Below are 19,047 nucleotides of genomic sequence, written 5' to 3'. Positions count from 1 at the left end.
TCCGTGTCTGGGTCAAGGCCAAGCCCAGGTCCCTGCCGACCTGCATTCCTCAGTGAGACCAACCACCCTTGTTTGGTCTCTGGGAACAGCAATGGCAGCAGGCCGGGTAGGAGACAAGGGCAGACGAAGGCTCTGGAACATGAAGACTGAGACAGGAGACTTGGGGCGTGAAGACTCAGATGAAAAGCTTGGGATGTGAAGACTCAGGTGAGAAGCTTAGCACGAAGACTCAGGATCAAGGTTCAGGAACAAAGTCAAGTACTGGGTTGAGACTGCAATGCAGCGCACCCTACACAGCCCACCTACATGGGCAGACCCAATGGGCTGGTCACGGACCATGCTTGAGAGCGAAGCGGACTCCAGACGAATATGTGGAATTAGAACACAGAACATGGTGAAGATTCAATAGAAACCTGTACCAAGACGCGCCCTACACAGCTGCCCAAGGCTGGTCACAGACCACACTGGAATAGCACAGGTTCAATCAGAGTCTTAGGCATGGACGGAGCAGCCACCAGAACATTCGAGGGCCGAGATGATTTCCAGGGTAAGGGACCAAGACGAGACTTGGCTTCGAGCATAGGGTAGGGGGCCAAGACGAAACTTGGCTTTAGGCATGAAACATGGGACCAAGACGAGACTTGGCTTCAAGTGAAGATGACCCTCTGGAGGCTAGCGCTGCGAATGAGAAGGCAGACCCATGCCACGAGGTAATGAGACATGACATGACATGACACACCAGAGAAGGTAGTAATGAGGAACCAAGGGTCCAGGAAGCAGAAGCGGAGACGAGGCATCAGGAAGGAACATTAGGAAGACTATGAGATATCAGGAAGAGACCAGGAACATGAAGAACAATGAGGGATCCCACGAAGAACAAGAAATACCAGCAGAAGTGAAGACGAGAAGTCCTTGAGATGAACTAACTCCTTGCGAAGGCAACTAAGGACTGGAAGCTGGGCCCTTATATAGGGCTGAAGATCAGGAGACGCCCTGGGAGGAGTCCAGGTGGGGCCAGGAGGCTGGCCCTTTAAATCAGTGAAGGAGGCGCGGCCCGCACCCCAGGAAGCCGGAAACAGGAAGTTCAGCACCGTGGAGAGCAGCCATGCTGCCGCTGTGAGTAGCAGAGAAGCCGAGCAGGGCCGAGGAGCAGGCCCCGACGTCAGCAGCGGCTCCTGCCACTGCAGGAAGCACCAAGGGTGGCTCCAGCAGCCAGGAAAGCCCGGGGACTGTGGCCTCCAGGCCGCGAAGTGAAGATGGCGTCGGCGGCAGTTCCAGCCACATTGAAATCCCGAAGTCTGTGGCTCCCTGCCGCAGTGAAGAGAGGAAACAGCTGACTGCAGCTCCTGCTGTGAAGAACGTCAGCGGCTCCATGCCGCGTTGGTAAGTACAGAGTTATAACAGTTGAGTCCTAAGACTGATTTCCTTTTTTGTGTCAAGACTCCCTTCAGGGCATAAATTAGTCAAATCTGTAACTTTTTATTCATCCAGGTCACAAATAAGTGCAGGACAGTTTATCCAGTATAGACACTCAACTTCCACTAATGCCCTTGGCTTTCTTCTTTCTTCACCTATCCGTGAATGCCCTCATCTTATTACCTCCCAGTTAAGCCTAGGGCACTACAGAGGACAGAGTCAGTCCAGAGGGTGGCTGCTAAAATGGCCAGTGGTTTTCGTTATAAAGCATATTGGGACAGACTAGAGGAAAGATGAGGTAGGGGAGATATGATAGAGACATTTAAATACCTCCAAGGTTTCCATGCACAGGAGGTGAGCCTCTTTCAAAGGGAAGAAAGCTCTAGAACAAAGAGTCATGGGATGAGGGTGAAAGTGGGTAGGCTCAAGAGTAATCTGTGGAAATCTTTCTATATAGAAAAGGTGGTGGATGCATGGAGCTGCCTCCCAGTGGAAATGATGGAGACAAGGACAGTATCTGAGGATCTCTAAGGGAGTGGTGGGGATTGTAGAGCTGAGCAGTTGATGTGGATGAGCAGACTAGGGAAGCTTTGTGGGCTTTTTCTGCCATCACGTTTCTACGCTCTGTCAGCTTCTAAAAGTTCTCATCAGTAGGTGATCTTTGAATCATGCAAAACATTTGAAATCATGTTTCTACTTGTAAAAACTGGTGGTAGGCTAAATATTTGACTGAATGATTTTTCTCTAGTTCTAGCAACTTGCTGTAGGAATTCTGAAAGACTTTGCTTACGTTGCATTTTAACCTGTACATTGATAACTTTGTTAGGTTCTGGTGGAAGGCTCCTGGTTCAATTCCTGAGCCGGCTCTTCCGCTCCCTAGGTCCAGCTGGGGCCTGCAGATGCTGTGGAGGCAGCATCCACAGTGGCTGTATTCAGGGCCCGTGATTTCACGGTTCTGGAAGGAGCCCCTGACCGGCACCGCCATGCAATGACCAGACTGGGCTGAAGGAGATTATAAATAGGGGGGGGGGGGGGGGGGGGGGGGGGGAAATTCCCAGGGTAGTTACAAATGAAGACTAACGGTGGCAGATCCCACACCTGCCTCCGACTGAGCCAGAAGTACAAAGGAGCAAAAGGAAATTGCTGGGTCAAAAAAGAAAAAAAGAATGAAGGGTACGTGAAGGTCGCTTTGAGAATCCCGTGGGTGCTCCCTCCAAACTGAACCATCATCTGCTTTCAGCTTGAACTTGCAGCTCTTAGGATCCAAACCAAGGAATGGGACTCTTCTCAGCAAATCGTAACTGTGACTACTAACTGAGCTAATAGAAGTTCCCTATCTCATTGTTTATTTCTCTTTACAGTATCTTATATAGAAAGAAGGGTTGATGAGAGTACTGCAGATATATTAAAATAGAAAGGAGAGAATATCGTACAGTAGAGGATCACATGGTTTTGGTGGCCTCTGCAGTCACTGAAAGGCAAGTGGCCCTCTATGTAGGATACAGAGACTTTGAGTCTGAAAGTTATAGAAAGTCAAATCGTGCCCTTTGCTTTCCTTCCCATAGTAGAGAATATTTCCTAGCATCATTATACTAGGAAATAAAACCCAACTCCTGGAATGAGCTCTCTCTCTCTCTCTCTGTGTGCAGGACAGCCTCCGTTCCAGCCACAGCAGGTGCTGTACTGGAATCAGCTGCCAGGAAAGGCACATTATCTAGATGTTTTTGTTCCTCGGAATTGGTGTTTGCACGTTCCTGCTGTGGCAGGCAGAATGCTACAAGTCCATGCCCTCGGGCTCAGCCTGCAATTCAGGGGAAGTTCAATGTCAGGCATCAGAAATATTATTGCATCTCTGTGGGACGGATAGAGGGAGAGAGAGACAGGAAGAAAAATCAGGGACAAAGAAAAGAGTGCAAGAAGGAGAGAGAAGGCTGGGGTGAAGTGGTATATTAGCTTCTGAGAATTCAGTCTGTGCTTGATGGAGAAGCCTAGGTATTTTAAAAACTCGGTAATGGAAACCAGAAACCTGTGTAGAGAGACTGGAGCCGAGCCTGGCATATCGGATGACTTTGTCTGAAGCTATAGGCTTTGCTTCTGAAGCCGCAAAGGAGTGACGCCATTCAGGAGTGGCGCACCATGGCCGAACCACCCAGGAGCACAGTTCTTGGAGCAGCAGAGACTCTGCAGGTCAGGAAAAGGATGTGAATCACAGAGGTGTGCGCTAGGTCCTGAGGGTTAGCTTAGGTCTGCTGAGTGTGGGGCTCGGAAGTGGCACAGCAGACAGTGCTGTGGGCCGGGATCCAGGTTCTTTGGCAGAACTGTCTGCGACTCGATGCTTCTGGTTGCAGCTGACATACAGGGGCGGAGGAGAATGGGAATAAACTTGAACCATGTCTGTCCTGAGGATGCCTGACTGTGGCTTACTGAAAAACTGAACCGTGCTATCGAGTGAGGTAAATATAGGGAAACGGAAGTTGGGCATATGAGTTTCTTCGTATGCTCTCATTTAGGAGGTTTTGCTGTTGGCAATGCTTCTTGCCGAGCATAAAAAGCCATAGGTGGGGACCTTCATTTTCACTTTTTATTTTATTTTTCTCAGGGAATTATCAGTGTTCATTACAATGAACAAAATGTAATAAGCACTAATAAATTCCTGGAGTAAATGAAGATTCCCCCACCATAGGGCAGCGCTTCCCAGCCCTGTCCTGGAGGGACACCTAACCGCGGTCTGGTTTTTGGGACGTCTTTAATGAACAGGCATGAGAGAGGGAGGGAGCTGCATACAGTGGAGGCCCGCTAGGTGCGCTTCCAGCAGAGTCGAGATCTACCAGCCACAGGGCACATTTGGCTCTGCTTTGCCCCGCCATCAGTGCGTGCATCCCACAGGGCTGCCGCCATTTACCTCTGCATGAACATCTTTCTCTCTTGTGTGAGCGGCCCCCATTACGCTCGGTGCTTCCGTGGCCCCTCACGTCAGGGAGCCTCATCAGAATCCCTCTCATGACAGGGCCCTGCACCACCGCCCCTCTCTCAACTAAACCTCGTCACATCCTTCACTATAGGGCTCGCTGACTGATATAAAAACGCTGCGCTTCAGCTGCCAGTCTCATTGCAATTGTAATGCACTGCCCGTAGACTCTGATTTTTCTTAAACAGGACGTTAGACAGATCCTCTGGAAAAGCAACGCAATATCCTCTTTCTTTCTGGCGTTAGCTGGGGGTTACAAGGCTGTGCATGTCCAGTCACACTGAAGAGCGAAGGTGAGACCTGGAACCTGGGGCTCCAGTTTTCATAGCTCAGGGCTCTCACCAGGAAGACCCACTGCCAGCCTCTGCCTCTGAAAGTCACAGAAATGTCAGTCTAGAAATAGCCTAAAAATCAGTTTTCATGAGGTATGTTGTTAGAGGCTCAGTCAGGTGCCATATGTGACAGTGATTTCAATCCATCATTATGAATATCTTACATTTCATTAGATAGTATATGTATGTATGTATATATATAGTGTATATGGGAAAAGCAATAACAAGCTTCCCCATGGAGCTTGCAATCTCATGGAGCATTTGTCCTCAATTTCAAGCTCATTTTTAAAGAGAAATTCCTTGTGGAGTTTCCCTTTGAAAATTTGAGCCCATACTCATGGACTTTGCACCTGCATCCAAGCTGATACAAAGTGCATGCTGCAAATTACATGTGAAGATTTGATTATGCAATCCCTGCATATAATTTCCCTCCCCCAACCTAACTGTACCCCTTTGTATGGCTGGGTAAAAGTAATGCACGGAGGGAGGGCAATAATAAGCCCAGGTTTTTACAGAGTAGTCTGGACTCCAGCCTTAACTCCACAGAATCAGCTTTATTATTTACAGCATAATAGAAATCAAGCAGAGAAAGTCTGCTTACCTCAGCAGTTCTAAATCAAGAGTTACAGAAATAGGACAGTCTTATTTCTGTCCTATTTCTGTAGGAGCTGCTGCCTCCTTATCCCCAGGGCTTCTCTATTCCCCCCTGGTCCTGTTCTCTTATCCTCTGCTTAGGGAACTGCCCCGTTACCAAGATTCCCTTCTGGGCTGTGCCTTAAGGTGGACCAGGCTAAATGACCAGTCCTGGTCTTTTAAGAGGGTCCCGATATACACTCCTTTACAGTGGGCTTACCTGTGTAAAAACATCTGACTGTTGCTTTCTACATCACCTCCTGCTCTTCATGTGCCTTTTCTTTCTTCCAGCTGCTTCTCTTCCATTGTCCTTCTCAAGCTCCTAAAGCCTGGATTTTTATTCTTTTTGAACATGTGAATGATCTGGCTGAGACGCATGTCCCTGTACGCCAAGTTTCATGGCACGGCAAACGTCTATGAAATGGCTGCAAACTGCCCTTCAAGTCTGGGGCGTCCTAGTACTGTGTCAGTGCTACACTACTGCTCTCGCACATTCGAGACTAAGAAGGCTGTCGTTTTTTCTGGCTTTCAGGTCTTAGATACTGCTCTTTTTTTGATGGGCCAGAGATAGTATTTGTTGGGAGAACGTTGATTTAATAGCAAAGTTCTGATGAAGTTCAGACGAAGTAGCCCTCGCTCTATTAATTGAGCGCTGATGGATTGGATGTGGTAAACACTGTTCTTAGAACAGGGTCATTGAATAGGGCTTGGATGGAATTGACACTGTTCTGGTAATGGGACTCTGACAGGAATTGAATGGGGTAGAGATATTGCACTGGTGAAAAGGCACTAATAATTCTTGAATAGTGGAGTAGTGAGAGACTGATGACATTTGGATGAGGTAGAAGTAGCTGTTGTAAAATGATGGGGATGGATACTGTATATGATGAGGATTAATGGGAACAGACACTGCTCTGGTAATGGGGTTCCTGATCGGGATTAATGGGGTAGACACTGCTCTAATGATGGGGGTCACTGAAGGGGATTGGATAAGGTGGACACTACTACTACGGTGCTGATGGGGATGGGGTGGGGTTAGGCACTGCTAAGATTGGTTCAAACATTGCTGTACTAAGGAACCACTGATGGGAAGAGATGTTGCAGATTATTCTTTCACTGGGGCTTAGCAATAGGTTCCTGAAAAATATGTAGACTTTTTTTTTTCTATTCTATTTCAGGCCTATGAGAAGCGCTTCCCCACGTGCCCTCTAATCCCTGTCTTCCTTGGCAGCAGCATCCTTTCAGAGTACAAAAGTAAAGACGGAGCGATGCACGTAGTAGAGCGGAGTTGCAGACTCAGCGTGGATGCGCCACGCCTACTGAAGAAGGTGAGTGGGAACACTTAACCCTCTTCTCCTCCCCCGTGGGAACTTGTTTCCACTCTTCTCTGCCAAATGTATCTGTCAAAGGGTCTTCACTGCCACACTCACCACACAATGTAGCCTGGTGGAAGCCTTTGGGAACACTACAAAGACACCCCTCCCCCCCAGTGCGAAGCTGGGAGATTCTTCAAGTAACAGTGGGGTTTGATCTGCACTCGCTTCTCTTGGGGTGGAAGTGGGATGGAAGTGCCTATCTGTCAAGCGTAAATAGAAAAATGGGCTGTAAGTGACTAAGGGGTACTTCTTGTAAATTCCTATCCTGATTATCTCAAATAAATAAAAGCCATTGGGTACCCTAACCACTTATTTATTGTGGATTCTTCTGTCTACCTGGGGTTCTCCTCATCATGAGTCCAATTCAATACTTTCATGCCTTCATGACCCTATACAAAGGATTGGTATATCTGTAACCAGAACAAGGAGTGGCTGCACTCATTCTGTCTGAGAAGTAGTCCAGCGGCTTCAAGTTTTGACACAACTGCAAACAAAAGATGTCCATTACTGACAATCAATCATTTGTAGAGTATCTGGGACAAAGTCACAATGCCTTCAGTTTTGACATCTGTGTGACAATGTAACCCAGAGAGTTTCAGGCCTGGAAGGAAAGGCTTCAAACTTTTCTTGCAGGGCTAAAGTCCAGCTGAGTGAAGGACGTGTCAAAGGCCTGACTCAAGGACCATGGCTATGTGCTGAAGAGAACCTCAACTTTGGCTTCTCAGTCCCCATTTGAGCTAAGGCTCTAAGTGCCCAAGCAAGGAATAGAAGAGTGGCTCTTTGACAAATTACTCTGAGATTCAGGAGGGTCTGTATTGCATTGTATTTAAATTTGCTGTTTGTTTATGGTATGGTTGGTATTTATTTATTTATTTATTTATTTATTTAGGGTTTTTATATACCGACTTTCTTGATATATATATATCAAATCAAGTCGGTTTCCATTTAACACAACTGTCGCCGGGGGGGCGTTACATAAAACAATAAACAAAGTATTGAACGGAGAACGTATTGTTTTGTTTACTTATGATTATTTTTGTAACATTGTTATCCACCAAGATCTGTGGATTGGTGGAATACAAATTGTTATATATAAATAAATAATCCTAAGCAACCATGCCTGGAGGCAAACTCTGCCTCCCAGAGTGAGACAATATCAGACCAGTCTACAAATGTCCAGCCCAGAACATTTGACAGTGACTTCTAGAGAGACATGAGGAATGTCCACTTCCCAGTGAGGCTAACCTGGGTATTATCATCTGCTCTCTTCAAGGCAAAGTTGGACAGGAGAATTATGGACGTTTTTGCATGACACACTAGGTGTTTTGAGGCCCTGTTGTTGAGTATTTCAGTACTTCTTGGTGCCTTCCCTTTAGCACTGTGGTGCATGTCAGTACAGACAGAGGTTCAGCACCCTGAGCCTGTCTCAGTGGGAAGCTTCTCCTACTCCTTAATCTTGCTCTTAGATCCCAGGCCAGTATGATCACAGACATTTCTTTTAGTAATATTTTCTGAGGAGTCCTGGTACCCTGGATATCTGTCAGAGGAATACTGTTCCAAAAAAGAATACTCTGACCTCTCATCAGGGCTTTCTCTACCATGGGCATGAAATAGATCACAACCTGAAGACCTTTCCATCTCAAAGAGTATGGCTAATATCTCCTTTGAGTTATGGGTTCAGAGTGAGCTTGAGTATGTCTTTCTGGCCTCCAATATTTGGATGCCTAAAGCGTTGGTAGAAGTGCCTGTCACCCTCTCTTCTAGGATGTACAGAAGAGGATGCAAGAGATCCCCACACACCGTACTTCTAGCATCTTGTTTCTGATAGTGGCCAACCTGGTTCACTTTTAAGTACTCAGCAGAACATATTGTCCTTTTATTTTCTGTGTTTGAAACAAGGAAGGAGAAAATATACCACGTTGGTCATATGAAAGACAGTAAGGTGTCATTAGTTTCTGTCAGTTTTTGGCAGGTAGTAAGGTGACTTTTTGCTTTTTTCTCTGCCTGTCTCACATTGTTTGACAAATGGTAAGGTGTTTCTCTGCTTTCTCCTCCTTACAGATTGCTGGCGTTGAGTTTGTTTGCTTTGTGCAGAAGAACACTCTGAATTGGAAGGACCGCACACTGTTGATCGAGGCACGCAACGAGACCTTCAACAATCGTGTCCTTGTTCATGAAACCTGCAGTTACTCTGTAAGTGGCCTTGGCGTGTACCATTGTTACTCTGATTGCCAATGGCAAGGCGCAGTACAGGTATTATGCACCTCTGTGATGACATCAGCAGCCGTGTACTATTTCATACAGTATCTGATCACTATTAGAAATATAGCTGCCCTACTCCTAAATGTTATTGGATCCTTCAGCCCCCATGAGCCAGACACAAAAGCTGGGGTCTGGTTACCTATGCTGCCAGAACCTGGATGCTGAAAACTGAGATCCCCTGAGCTACTGAGAAGCTCTGCCCAGAGCAAAGTCTTTTCCGGGAGAAGGGAGCTCACTGAACAAGGCTCTCCGAAGTCACTTTTCAGCATGACTTGACACCCTTTGTGCCTGTGGCTCTTCCGTTGCTGGAACCATGACGCATTTTTGTATCGACTGTTGCTCTGTGTGTTCGTGAGATTGCACACAGGGATTCAGCACTGACGCATTCTGAATTCTTCCAGTAGCGGTTTCATTCCCCAGATGCTGCAGTTCCTCTTCCCTCGATCTCTCCGGGCTCCTGGGCTTCCTAGGAGGCTCATTTGGGTATTGTTTTCTGTGGCTGCTGCTCATGCCTCCATGCCCTTCCCGCTGTTCACTGGAATCGTGTTTGCATTTTCTCTTGCTCTGGGTAGAGCTCCTTTCCCCCCATCTCTCCTGGCACTCGTTATATCCCATAGAGTCTTGTTTGCAGTCTGCACTGCTCCTGGATGTATTGACAGCAGTGGCTTTCTCTCCCCGCAGCCTCTTCTACGTTCATTTGAGTCCTAAGGAAGGCAGGGCAGGGATCTGGGGCTCTTTCACCATAGATTAGGACACGGATGAGAATCCTGGTTTGTTCATTTTCAAGGGGGTTTTCATTCAGCTGTGGTGGGTTGGTTCATTCCCACTGAGTTGTGGTTCTGAAATTGCTTACCAGCTTACTTTGTATGTCCTATTGATATTGTAGGATTTAACTTGCTGTTTCTAATAGAATATGTTTGCAAGCAGTGGGTCTGATTTTTCAGGTTTTGAAGGCTAGGAACAAATTTTAGGTATGAAGTAAATCAATGCCGAGCTGGAAGCCAGTGAACCCCTGCCCCTCAAGTTGACTGTCCTTACCCTAGGGGGTAAAAGCAACAGCACAGCATGGTTTTTTTTTATTTTTTATTTTTTTAATTACTGCACTGCCTGCCTTGAACGGTATAAATGAGAGCAGTGTTCATAAATTACTGTGCTATCTTTCAATTGAAATGTGCTCTGCTTAGGTCATCTAATTTTCAGATCTGATTATCTAAATGAGGAACAAACAAAGTGACATCTGTTGTAATTGAATTTTGGTTGGAAACAAATTTTGCATGCTTGTGAACTTAAGACAGAGTTGGATGCACGATGCAGTTCCTCCGTGCGGCATGGCGAGGTAACGGATGGGGTGGAACAGGCCAGCAGACATTGGGTTTTGGCTTTATTAGGCATAACCTTTGATAGTCTGCCTTTGGACATATTTACTGTCCAATCAGATAAGCCTAATTATGTTCCCATGTTCTTGATACTTATTCAGACTTTTGTTTATACCATAATTATTTTAATGAATAAATGCACGGAAACATTTTGCTAATCATTCTTAACTGTGGATTGGATTTTGCCAATCATTCTTAACTCCAGAGTCAGGGGAAGTAAAAGTACTTGCAGATTGATTTATTTTGAGGTCAGTGTTCAGAAGGATTTGTCTGGCAAGTCCAGACAATATTGGGGATTGAATTCTTCCCCTCGCTGACAGGTGGTCAGCGAGGGGAAGTGAGGGAGCATTCTGGGGCTGGGGCTTCAACTTAGCCAGGTAAGTCTGGCTGTGGTGGAGAGCAGCCCTAAGTTACCTGGGAAGGTGTTTGCCAGATAACTTGGAACTTAACTGCTTATATTAAGTACATACCAAATGCACAAGTGGTGAACAAGCTAAAATATCCCTTAATAATTGTTTTATTTTTTAAGAACCTTTTTTTAAAAATTCTTTTATGTTTTATTTTTATCTATAGTGGAGAACTAACACTCATATCATAACACTGCCAATTATGCAGAAAGGAATCACTACCCTATTTCTGATGTCCTTTAGCCAATCATTGTACTGCCACCCAATAACCTACCAATCTGTATTTTATTTTTCAGTTTCACCAAATAGATTATAAAACATCTTATATATTTTTATGTATGTATGTCTCAAATGTCCATTCTTAGATTGACAACACATATTCTCAATTAGCACGACATTATCTGATGTTCACTACCCCCTCCCCCCCAAAAAAACATTTCCCTTTGGAATTGAAGGAATAAGGCAATGCATAACCCCTGAGCAAGCCTTTAGAGTGAAACAAAGGGCCCCTTGTTGGGAATTGAACATTGGCTAAGTGAGAATAGTGTTGTGAATCTGGGAAAGGACATTTAAGAGATTCATATACATGATTTGTTTTTTATAAGAGGTTTTTTAATTTATTTGGTGAAATTGGAAAATAAAATACAGATTGTTAGGTTATTGGGTGGAAGTACAATGATTGGCTTTAAAGGATACCAGAAATATGATGGTGATTCCTTTCTGCATAAGTGCAGTTTTATGATATGAGTGTTACCACTCCATTATAGATAAAATATAAAATAATTTAAAAAAAACAAGTTATTAAAAAACTAAAAAAATTAATTAAAAAAAATAAGCATTTGGTTTATTATTTTCAGTGGCGTAGTTTGGTGACCTTGATTTATTTACTATATTAAGCATATAGCCAGCTAAGCCATAATTAAAGGCCAGATCCCCCAACACTCCTGCAAACCCCAAAAGGATTAAACATTTTAGAGTACATTTTTAAAAGCTCGTGTGGGTGTCCATGTGTGCGCGGTTCCCAGCATGAGTGCATGGATGCTCTGATTTTATAACGTGCATGCGTCGCCACGCACATTATAAAATCCGATATCCGCGCGCACGTACAAACCCTATTTTGTATTGGCACGTGTTCAGTGGGGGAATTTTTTTAACTTACATGCAGCGATGTAATCAGGCCTTTGCCCCAGCTCCCTCCCAGTCCGCTCCAATAAAGGAGCAGACTGGGAGGGATCTTCCCTATCCCCCTAACTATCCCCCTAACTCACCTTCCTCCCTTTTCCCCTCTCTAGCCTGATCCCTAAATCCACCCTACCTACCCTATTTTTTTTTTTATTGATAACTTACCTGCTTCTTTGAGCAGAAGTAAGTTGTATGTGTCAGCTGCTGCCGGCAGGCGCTTCACTGGGACAGCGGAAAATGGTGCTGTCCGGTCGCCCCCCGCCTCACCCCTGCCCCCTTTCAACAACCCGGGACTTCTGCACATACCAGGAGACATGTGCGTGGCCGGGCTGTTTTGAAAATACGTTCGGCCTGGCCACGCGCACATCTGCTGGTATTTAAAAACGTACCTGTTTGCGAGTTATAATGGCCCGATGCCCCATCACAAGATATTTTAATTAAAAGAATTGCTGTAGGCCTCATCTTCCCTCCCCCTTTCCCTCTCTTCCCACCACACTGGCCCATCCACACAGAATCTCCCCAAACCACCAAGCAATGCCAAGAGCCAGTACTGGTTCCTGGCACTAACGTGGTGGTCAGTCGGATGCTATGCCCCTACATGTTTTTAATCTTTTCGAGCTTGGAAAGGTGGTGGGGGATCAGGCCAGCTGGCCGAGGGATTTTATTTATTTATTTATTTATTTTTGGCTTAACCAGCTTATACCTAATATATAAGTGATCTAGAAAAAGGAGCAATGATAGAGGTGATCAAATATGCGGATAATGTAAAAATTATACAAAGTAGTTAAAGCACAAGCTGATTGTCAGAAATTGCAGAAGGACATTTTGAGACTGGGGAACTGGGCATCTAAATGGCAGATGAAATTTAATGTGGAGAAATGCAAGATAATGCACCTAGGAAAAAAAATAATCCTAACTAATGCTGAACTCCGTATGAGTTACCATCCAGGAAAAGGACCTTGTGGACAAAACGTTAAAATCTTTAGCTCAGTTTCTGATGGCAGCTAAAAAAGCAACTAGAATGTTAGGAATTTTTTGGAAAGGAATAGAAATCAAAGCCGAGTAAAAATTTTTTTGAAATTAAATTAAATTTAAAAAAAGATATTGATCTTACTGAATGAAAAATACAGCGACTGCCACAAATAGCATAAAATGAGTCTTTGTTGTTTACATGAATACCAATCTTGCAGGAGTGTATTGTTCAAAGATAACTCGTCCTCTTTTAAAAAAAAATCAATTAACAATCAAACTTGCTGAATCCGTGCACAGGATGCAGCAATGAAGAACGTGAAACAACTCTTCTAACCAAGACAGATGGCCTTGATGTTTCGCCGGTGTATTTATTTATTTATTTATTTATTTATTTATTTATTTAAGTGTTTGACTTCATCGGGGGGAGAATGCCAAGAAGCATCGCGGTAATTAAAAAGGCATGTTACAGTGTCAATCAATTAGTAAAAGGGCATTTAACCATGACGTGACTGTCAGGAAAACGTTGAATTTGTTTCAAAAAGTATTTCAATATCCAAACCTTCCTTGCTCCTGAAGTTGAGGGAGAAATCATACTTGTTGAAACAAATTCAAAATTTTTCCTGACAGTCACGCCATGGTTAAATGCCCTTTTACTAATTGATTGACACAGTTACATGCCTATTTAAATACCGCGACGCTTCTTGGTATTCTCCCCCTGATGAAGCCAAACACCTAAATAAATAAATTTACGGCGAAACATCAAGGCCTTCTGTCGGGGTTAGAAGAGTTGTTTCACGTTCTTCGTTGTTGCATCCTGTGCACGGATTCAGCACGTTTGATTGTTAATTGATTTTTTTAAAAGAGGACTATTTATCTTTGAACAATACACTCCTGCAAGATTGGTATTCATGTAAACAATGAAGACTCATTGTATGCTATTTGTAGCAGTCGTTGTATTTTTCATTCAGTAAGATCAATATCTGTTTTCAATTTAATTTAATTAAAAAAACATGTTCAATAATTGTTTGTAATTAAATAAAGTATGTTATTGAGGTTTTCCCAGAAGACAACCATGTTCCTTAAGTTTCTAGATTTCCATATATATATATATGGGAAATGAAGGAACGCCACTATTATCTAAAATACAAACAATGGCCTAGATTAATCAAAATACGATACATTTTGAATGGATAATGCCCGTGATAAGGAAAAGGGGCATGGCTATGATAATTTTAGAGTTACTGCACTGTCGGGCTGATACAGTAAAAACCGCGGGAGAGCCGGTGCTCCGAGGCAAGCGCCTGCTCTCCCGACACTCGCCCAGGCCACTCTCCTGGGCACGCGATCGAGTATTTAAATGAGGGCCCACGATAATAAGGAGGCCCTAGGGACACTAGCGCGTCCCTAGCGCCTCCTTATTGACAGAAGTGGCAGCTGTCAGCGGGTTTGACAGCCGACGCTCAATTTTACTGGCATCGGTTCTCGAACCCGCTGAGAGCTACGGGTTCAGAAAACGGACACCGGCAAAATTGAGCATCTGTCTTCCAACCCGTGGGCTGCGGGCAGATTTTCAATTTTTTTTTTTTCAATTTTTATTTATTTTTGGGGCCTCCGACTTAATATCACTATGATATTAAGTCGGAGGGTGTACAGAAAAGCAGTTTTTACTGCTTTTCTGTACAGTTTCCTGGTGCCGACAGAAATTAACACCTACCTTTGGGAGGCGCTAATTTCTGAAAGTAAAATGTGCAGCTTGGCTGCACATTTTACTTACTGAATCATGCGGGAATAGCTAATAGGCCCATCAACATGCATTTGCATGTTACGGGTGCTATTAGTTTCAGGGGGGTTGGCCGAGCATTTTCCATGCGCTATTACCCCTTACTGTATAAGGGGTAAAAATAGTGCATCGAAAACGTGCGGCCAAATGGGGGCTAATGGTGCGCTCGGCCGAGTGTACCATACTGAACTGGCCCGTGTGTGCTATTTTTAATTTTTGTGTGTGTGGGGGGGGGGGGGGGGGGGGGGGGGGGGGGGGAGAGAGAGAGTGAGTGAGACTCTTTATAAGGTTCTCATAGTAGTCAACTATTTATATTCAATAAATAAATAAATAAATATTACTATAGGAGGGTCATCTAGTAACTTGAGGTGAGGTTTTGATGGTGGGCTAGGATTTTGGGGCCAGTTTTACATGCACAGTGAGATGTATGAACAGCACAGTACACATGGGAAGATTTGTTGTAATTTTGAGAGAGGAAAGTCACACAAAGATGAGATTTCTATAATGGTCTCTCGCCCTAGTTTGATAGTATCCTGGTAGAGAGTCCATCAACCTGGGAAGAGCCAGGTAGCATTTTTTCTCTCTTACGAACATTGCCAGCAAGCTGCTTGGAAAATTTATTTATTTTTTTTTACTTTTCAGACAGTGCTTAAGTAGACAGTCTGTTTTGTGAGCACGATGAACTGCTCATCTGCAGAAAAAGCAAAGTTGTTTAGCTGTAGCAGGTGCAGTCTGAAGGCAGCAGCCCACCAGTCGCACAAACCCATCCACTTCCTCTTAGCAGTTCTTCTCCCCGAGTCAGTGCTAACAATGAACAACATGTAAACAATGAAGACTCATTGTATGCTATTTGTGGTGGTCGTTGTATTTTTCATTCAGTAAGATCAATATCTGTTTCCAATTTAATTAAAAACAAATTTTCAATAATTGTTTGTAATTAAATAAAGTATGTTAATGAGGTTTCCCAGAAGACAACCATGTTCCTTAAATTTCTAGATTTCCATAAATATATATATGGGAAATGAAGGAACGCTACTATTATCTAAAATACAAACAATGGCCTAGATTAATCAAAATACGATAACTTTTGCATGGATAATGCCCGTGATAAGGAAAAGGGGCATGGCTATGATAATTGTAGAGTTACTGCACTGTCGGGCTGATACAGTAAAAACCGCGGGAGAGCCGGTGCTCCGAGGTGAGCGCCATGGGACTGAGCAGCATGGGAACTACTGCACCTGAGCAGAGAGAGGCCTTGTGATGCGCCAAGCGCAGTCAGGTAAGCCACTTGTGTGACTGGGGAGCTGCTGTCTTCAAACAGCACCTGGTACAGGTAAACAACGTTGATTCATTACTCCACACAGTATATTTGTGAATGTCTTTGCTATGATTGATATGATACCCAGTGCTGGTAAGAGATTTTTCTTATTTTGAACCTATAAGCAGAATTCTTTAGGAAATAAAACCAAAAGGGCTTATACATCCCATTTCATCTCCTGAGCAGCCTTTGTTCCAGGTTTCGTGCTTCGTTGATATTAGTATTTGTCTTTCGCCGCTAGGTCCTACTGCACCCCATTTCTCATAGCAGGGAGCCATTGTGCAGAGCCTATAATGGTTGTGCATATAATACCCGGTCCCTTCCATAAATAGGCCAAGCAGTGCAGGGGCCTTCCCTGGCTGACAGAACAACAACAACAACAACAAAACAACCCAAACCTTTCTTCAGAGCCTGTTCTAGTGTTCTCTGTAGGTTTCCCAGCATTATCTTATGAAGAGCAATGCTTTGCTTTACTTTCTCTCCAGAGACTCAGTACTGTCTCACCTTTTCCTCATCCTTTAAGCAATAACTTTATTATCATTATAAATGTTTCTCCTGCAGTTATAAAGCACATTCATGCCAGCTAAGATGGTAACTTTTAAATAGGCACATGGGCACATTTGCGTGCATTTGCCAGCTCGCGCCCATGGACACAGCTATTTTATAACATACGCACGTATATGCACGCATGGTATTAAATAGGCTGACCTATTTAATACCATGCGTGTGCATGTGCAACATGTGCAACTTCTATTGCGTAAGTGGGGTGGGATTTTAAAAGCAATGCACACCGACACAATTGGCCATTTTCCCAGTTCATTCCCAATTTGCCCATAAGAACATAAGAAAATGCCATACTGGGTCAGACCAAGGGTCCATCAAGCCCAGCATCCTGTTTCCAACAGTGGTCATTCCAGGCCTAAGAACCTGGCAAGTACTCAAAAACTAAGTCTATTCCATGTAACCATTGCTAATGGCAGTGGCTATTCTCTAAGTGAACTTAATAGCAGGTAATGGACTTCTTCTCCAAGAACTTATCCAATCCTTTTTTAAACACAGCTATACTAACTGCACTAACCACGTCCTCTGGCAACAAATTCCAGAGTTTAATTGTGCGTTGAGTAAAAAAGAACTTTCTCTGATTAGTTTTAAATGTGCCACATGCTAACTTCATGGAGTGCCCCCTAGTCTTTCTATTATCCGAAAGAGTAAATAACCGATTCACATCTCCCGTTCTAGACCTCTCATGATTTTAAACACCTCTATCATATCCCCCCTCAGCCGTCTCTTCTCCAAGCTGAAAAGTCCTAACCTCTTTAGTCCCCAGGTAAGGGATAGAACTTCCTAACCCCCCCCCCCCCCCAGTTAAATAGCCTCCCTTCTCCCCTGTTAGCCCTGACCCTTAAAACCCCACTGATTTTTTTACTTTATTTGTTTTATGACTTACACACCATCCATAGCAGAAGTAAAGTTATGCGGCAAGGGATCCCAGCACACATTTTTGCATATAAATATTTATGCACTGGTTTCAATGTGAAATGTATTTATTTATTTTAAAGTATTTATATCCCACCCCTCCAAAGTTCGGGGCAGGTTACAATGATACAAACATAATACCATTAAAATAAAAACAAACAAATATAAATAAGTTAACTTAAAACATGAATAAGTAAAACATAAAATAAATCAAGAGACTAAATAAAAGATCAGGAATTACATAAATTGGGAAAGGCTTGGAGTAAAAGATGATGCCTGTGTGTTTTCTTGAATGTGTTTTTATCATGAATTAGTCGCATTTCGGGTGGAATTGAATTCCAAAATATGGGCCCGGCTATAGAAAATATACGTTCCCTGGTGGAAACTAATTTGGTAGTTTTTGGTGAAGGGACTTGGAGTAGGAGTTTGTTTTTAGAGCAGAGATTTCGGCATGGAGTGTAAATATGTAGTGAAGCAGAGAGCCAGGATGTGATGTTGCTGTAAATTAGAGTGTGCAGAATCGTTAAGGTTTTGTATTGTATGCGCCACTTGACAGGAAGCCAGTGTAGTTTCTGAAGAACCGGAGTAATGTGGTCGCGGAATTTGATATTGTGGAGAAGCCGTGCTGCTGAGTTTCGCAACAGTTGCAAAGGGCAAGTAGTGATTTGCGGTAAGCCTAACAGCAAAGAGTTGCAGTAATCAATACTAGAAAGGATTAGTGATTGGATCACTGTACGAAAGTGAATTGGATCAATGAGGGGTTTGACATGTCCTAATAACCTGATTTTAAAGAGAGAGCTTTTAAATAATGTTTGGATGTGTGAATTTCAGTCTAACTTAGGATCTAAAATGATTCCTAGATTATGTACTTGTTTCACTATGCTGAGTGAGCAGTTATCATGTTGGATGGAAGATGGAATGTTCTCGAAACGGGGATTTCCTAATATGAGTATTTCTGTTTCTGAAAGATTCAGTTTATTGTGAATTAGCCAATTTTTGATCGTCGAAAGACACAAAGTGAGGAATTTTAGTGTGTCTGGTGGGAAAAATAAATTGTATGTCATCTGCATAGATTCTATAAATTCTATAAATCCAGGAATGCCCATGCCCCGCCCCTTTTTTGGAAAAATATTTTTGTGCACGCAGCGGGAGATATGCGCGTAGGTGGGTGGCTTTTAAAATCCGCTTGGTATGCGCCGGCCCAACATATTCGCGTGTCTCCCGGTTTTGGTGCACATCGGGCTTTTAAAATATTCACCTGTAAGATTCTCCATACTGTTGCATTCCAGAGTGTGCTTACAACCTTTGACCTCTTGCCCTTGTGTTTGCCGTGGGCTCCAGGTTCACCCTGACAATGAGGACTGGACATGCTTTGAGCAGTCTGCATCGCTTGACATCAAGTCGTTCTTTGGGTTTGAAAGCACAGTGGAAAGAATAGCAATGAAACAGTACACAACAAACATTAAGAAGGTAAGCAAAGGAAACAGCCTGCAGAATCTGTTTGAGCTGGGCACAGAGCATAGAAACCTGTTTGCTAGAGATATGGTTG

At 43.8% G+C, this 19,047-nt stretch overlaps 1 protein-coding gene across 2 annotated transcripts in view; it reads left to right on the top strand.

Moving 5' to 3' along the window:
* SEC14L5 (SEC14 like lipid binding 5) overlaps nucleotides 1-19,047 on the top strand; it is a 70,558-nt gene that overhangs the window by 22,733 nt on the left and 28,778 nt on the right. For both annotated transcript variants that reach the window (XM_029577277.1, XM_029577278.1), the window contains exons 4-6: nucleotides 6,528-6,677; nucleotides 8,787-8,918; nucleotides 18,840-18,968. In XM_029577277.1, the coding sequence (XP_029433137.1) occupies nucleotides 6,528-6,677; nucleotides 8,787-8,918; nucleotides 18,840-18,968 (411 nt within the window). The remainder of the gene's footprint in view (nucleotides 1-6,527; nucleotides 6,678-8,786; nucleotides 8,919-18,839; nucleotides 18,969-19,047) is intronic.

The sequence above is a fragment of the Rhinatrema bivittatum genome, chromosome 14, assembly GCF_901001135.1.
Source record: "Rhinatrema bivittatum chromosome 14, aRhiBiv1.1, whole genome shotgun sequence".
Lineage (NCBI taxonomy): Eukaryota > Metazoa > Chordata > Amphibia > Gymnophiona > Rhinatrematidae > Rhinatrema > Rhinatrema bivittatum.
Note: the sequence above shows the minus strand (reverse complement) of the source record. Positions and strands in the feature narration are given on the sequence as shown.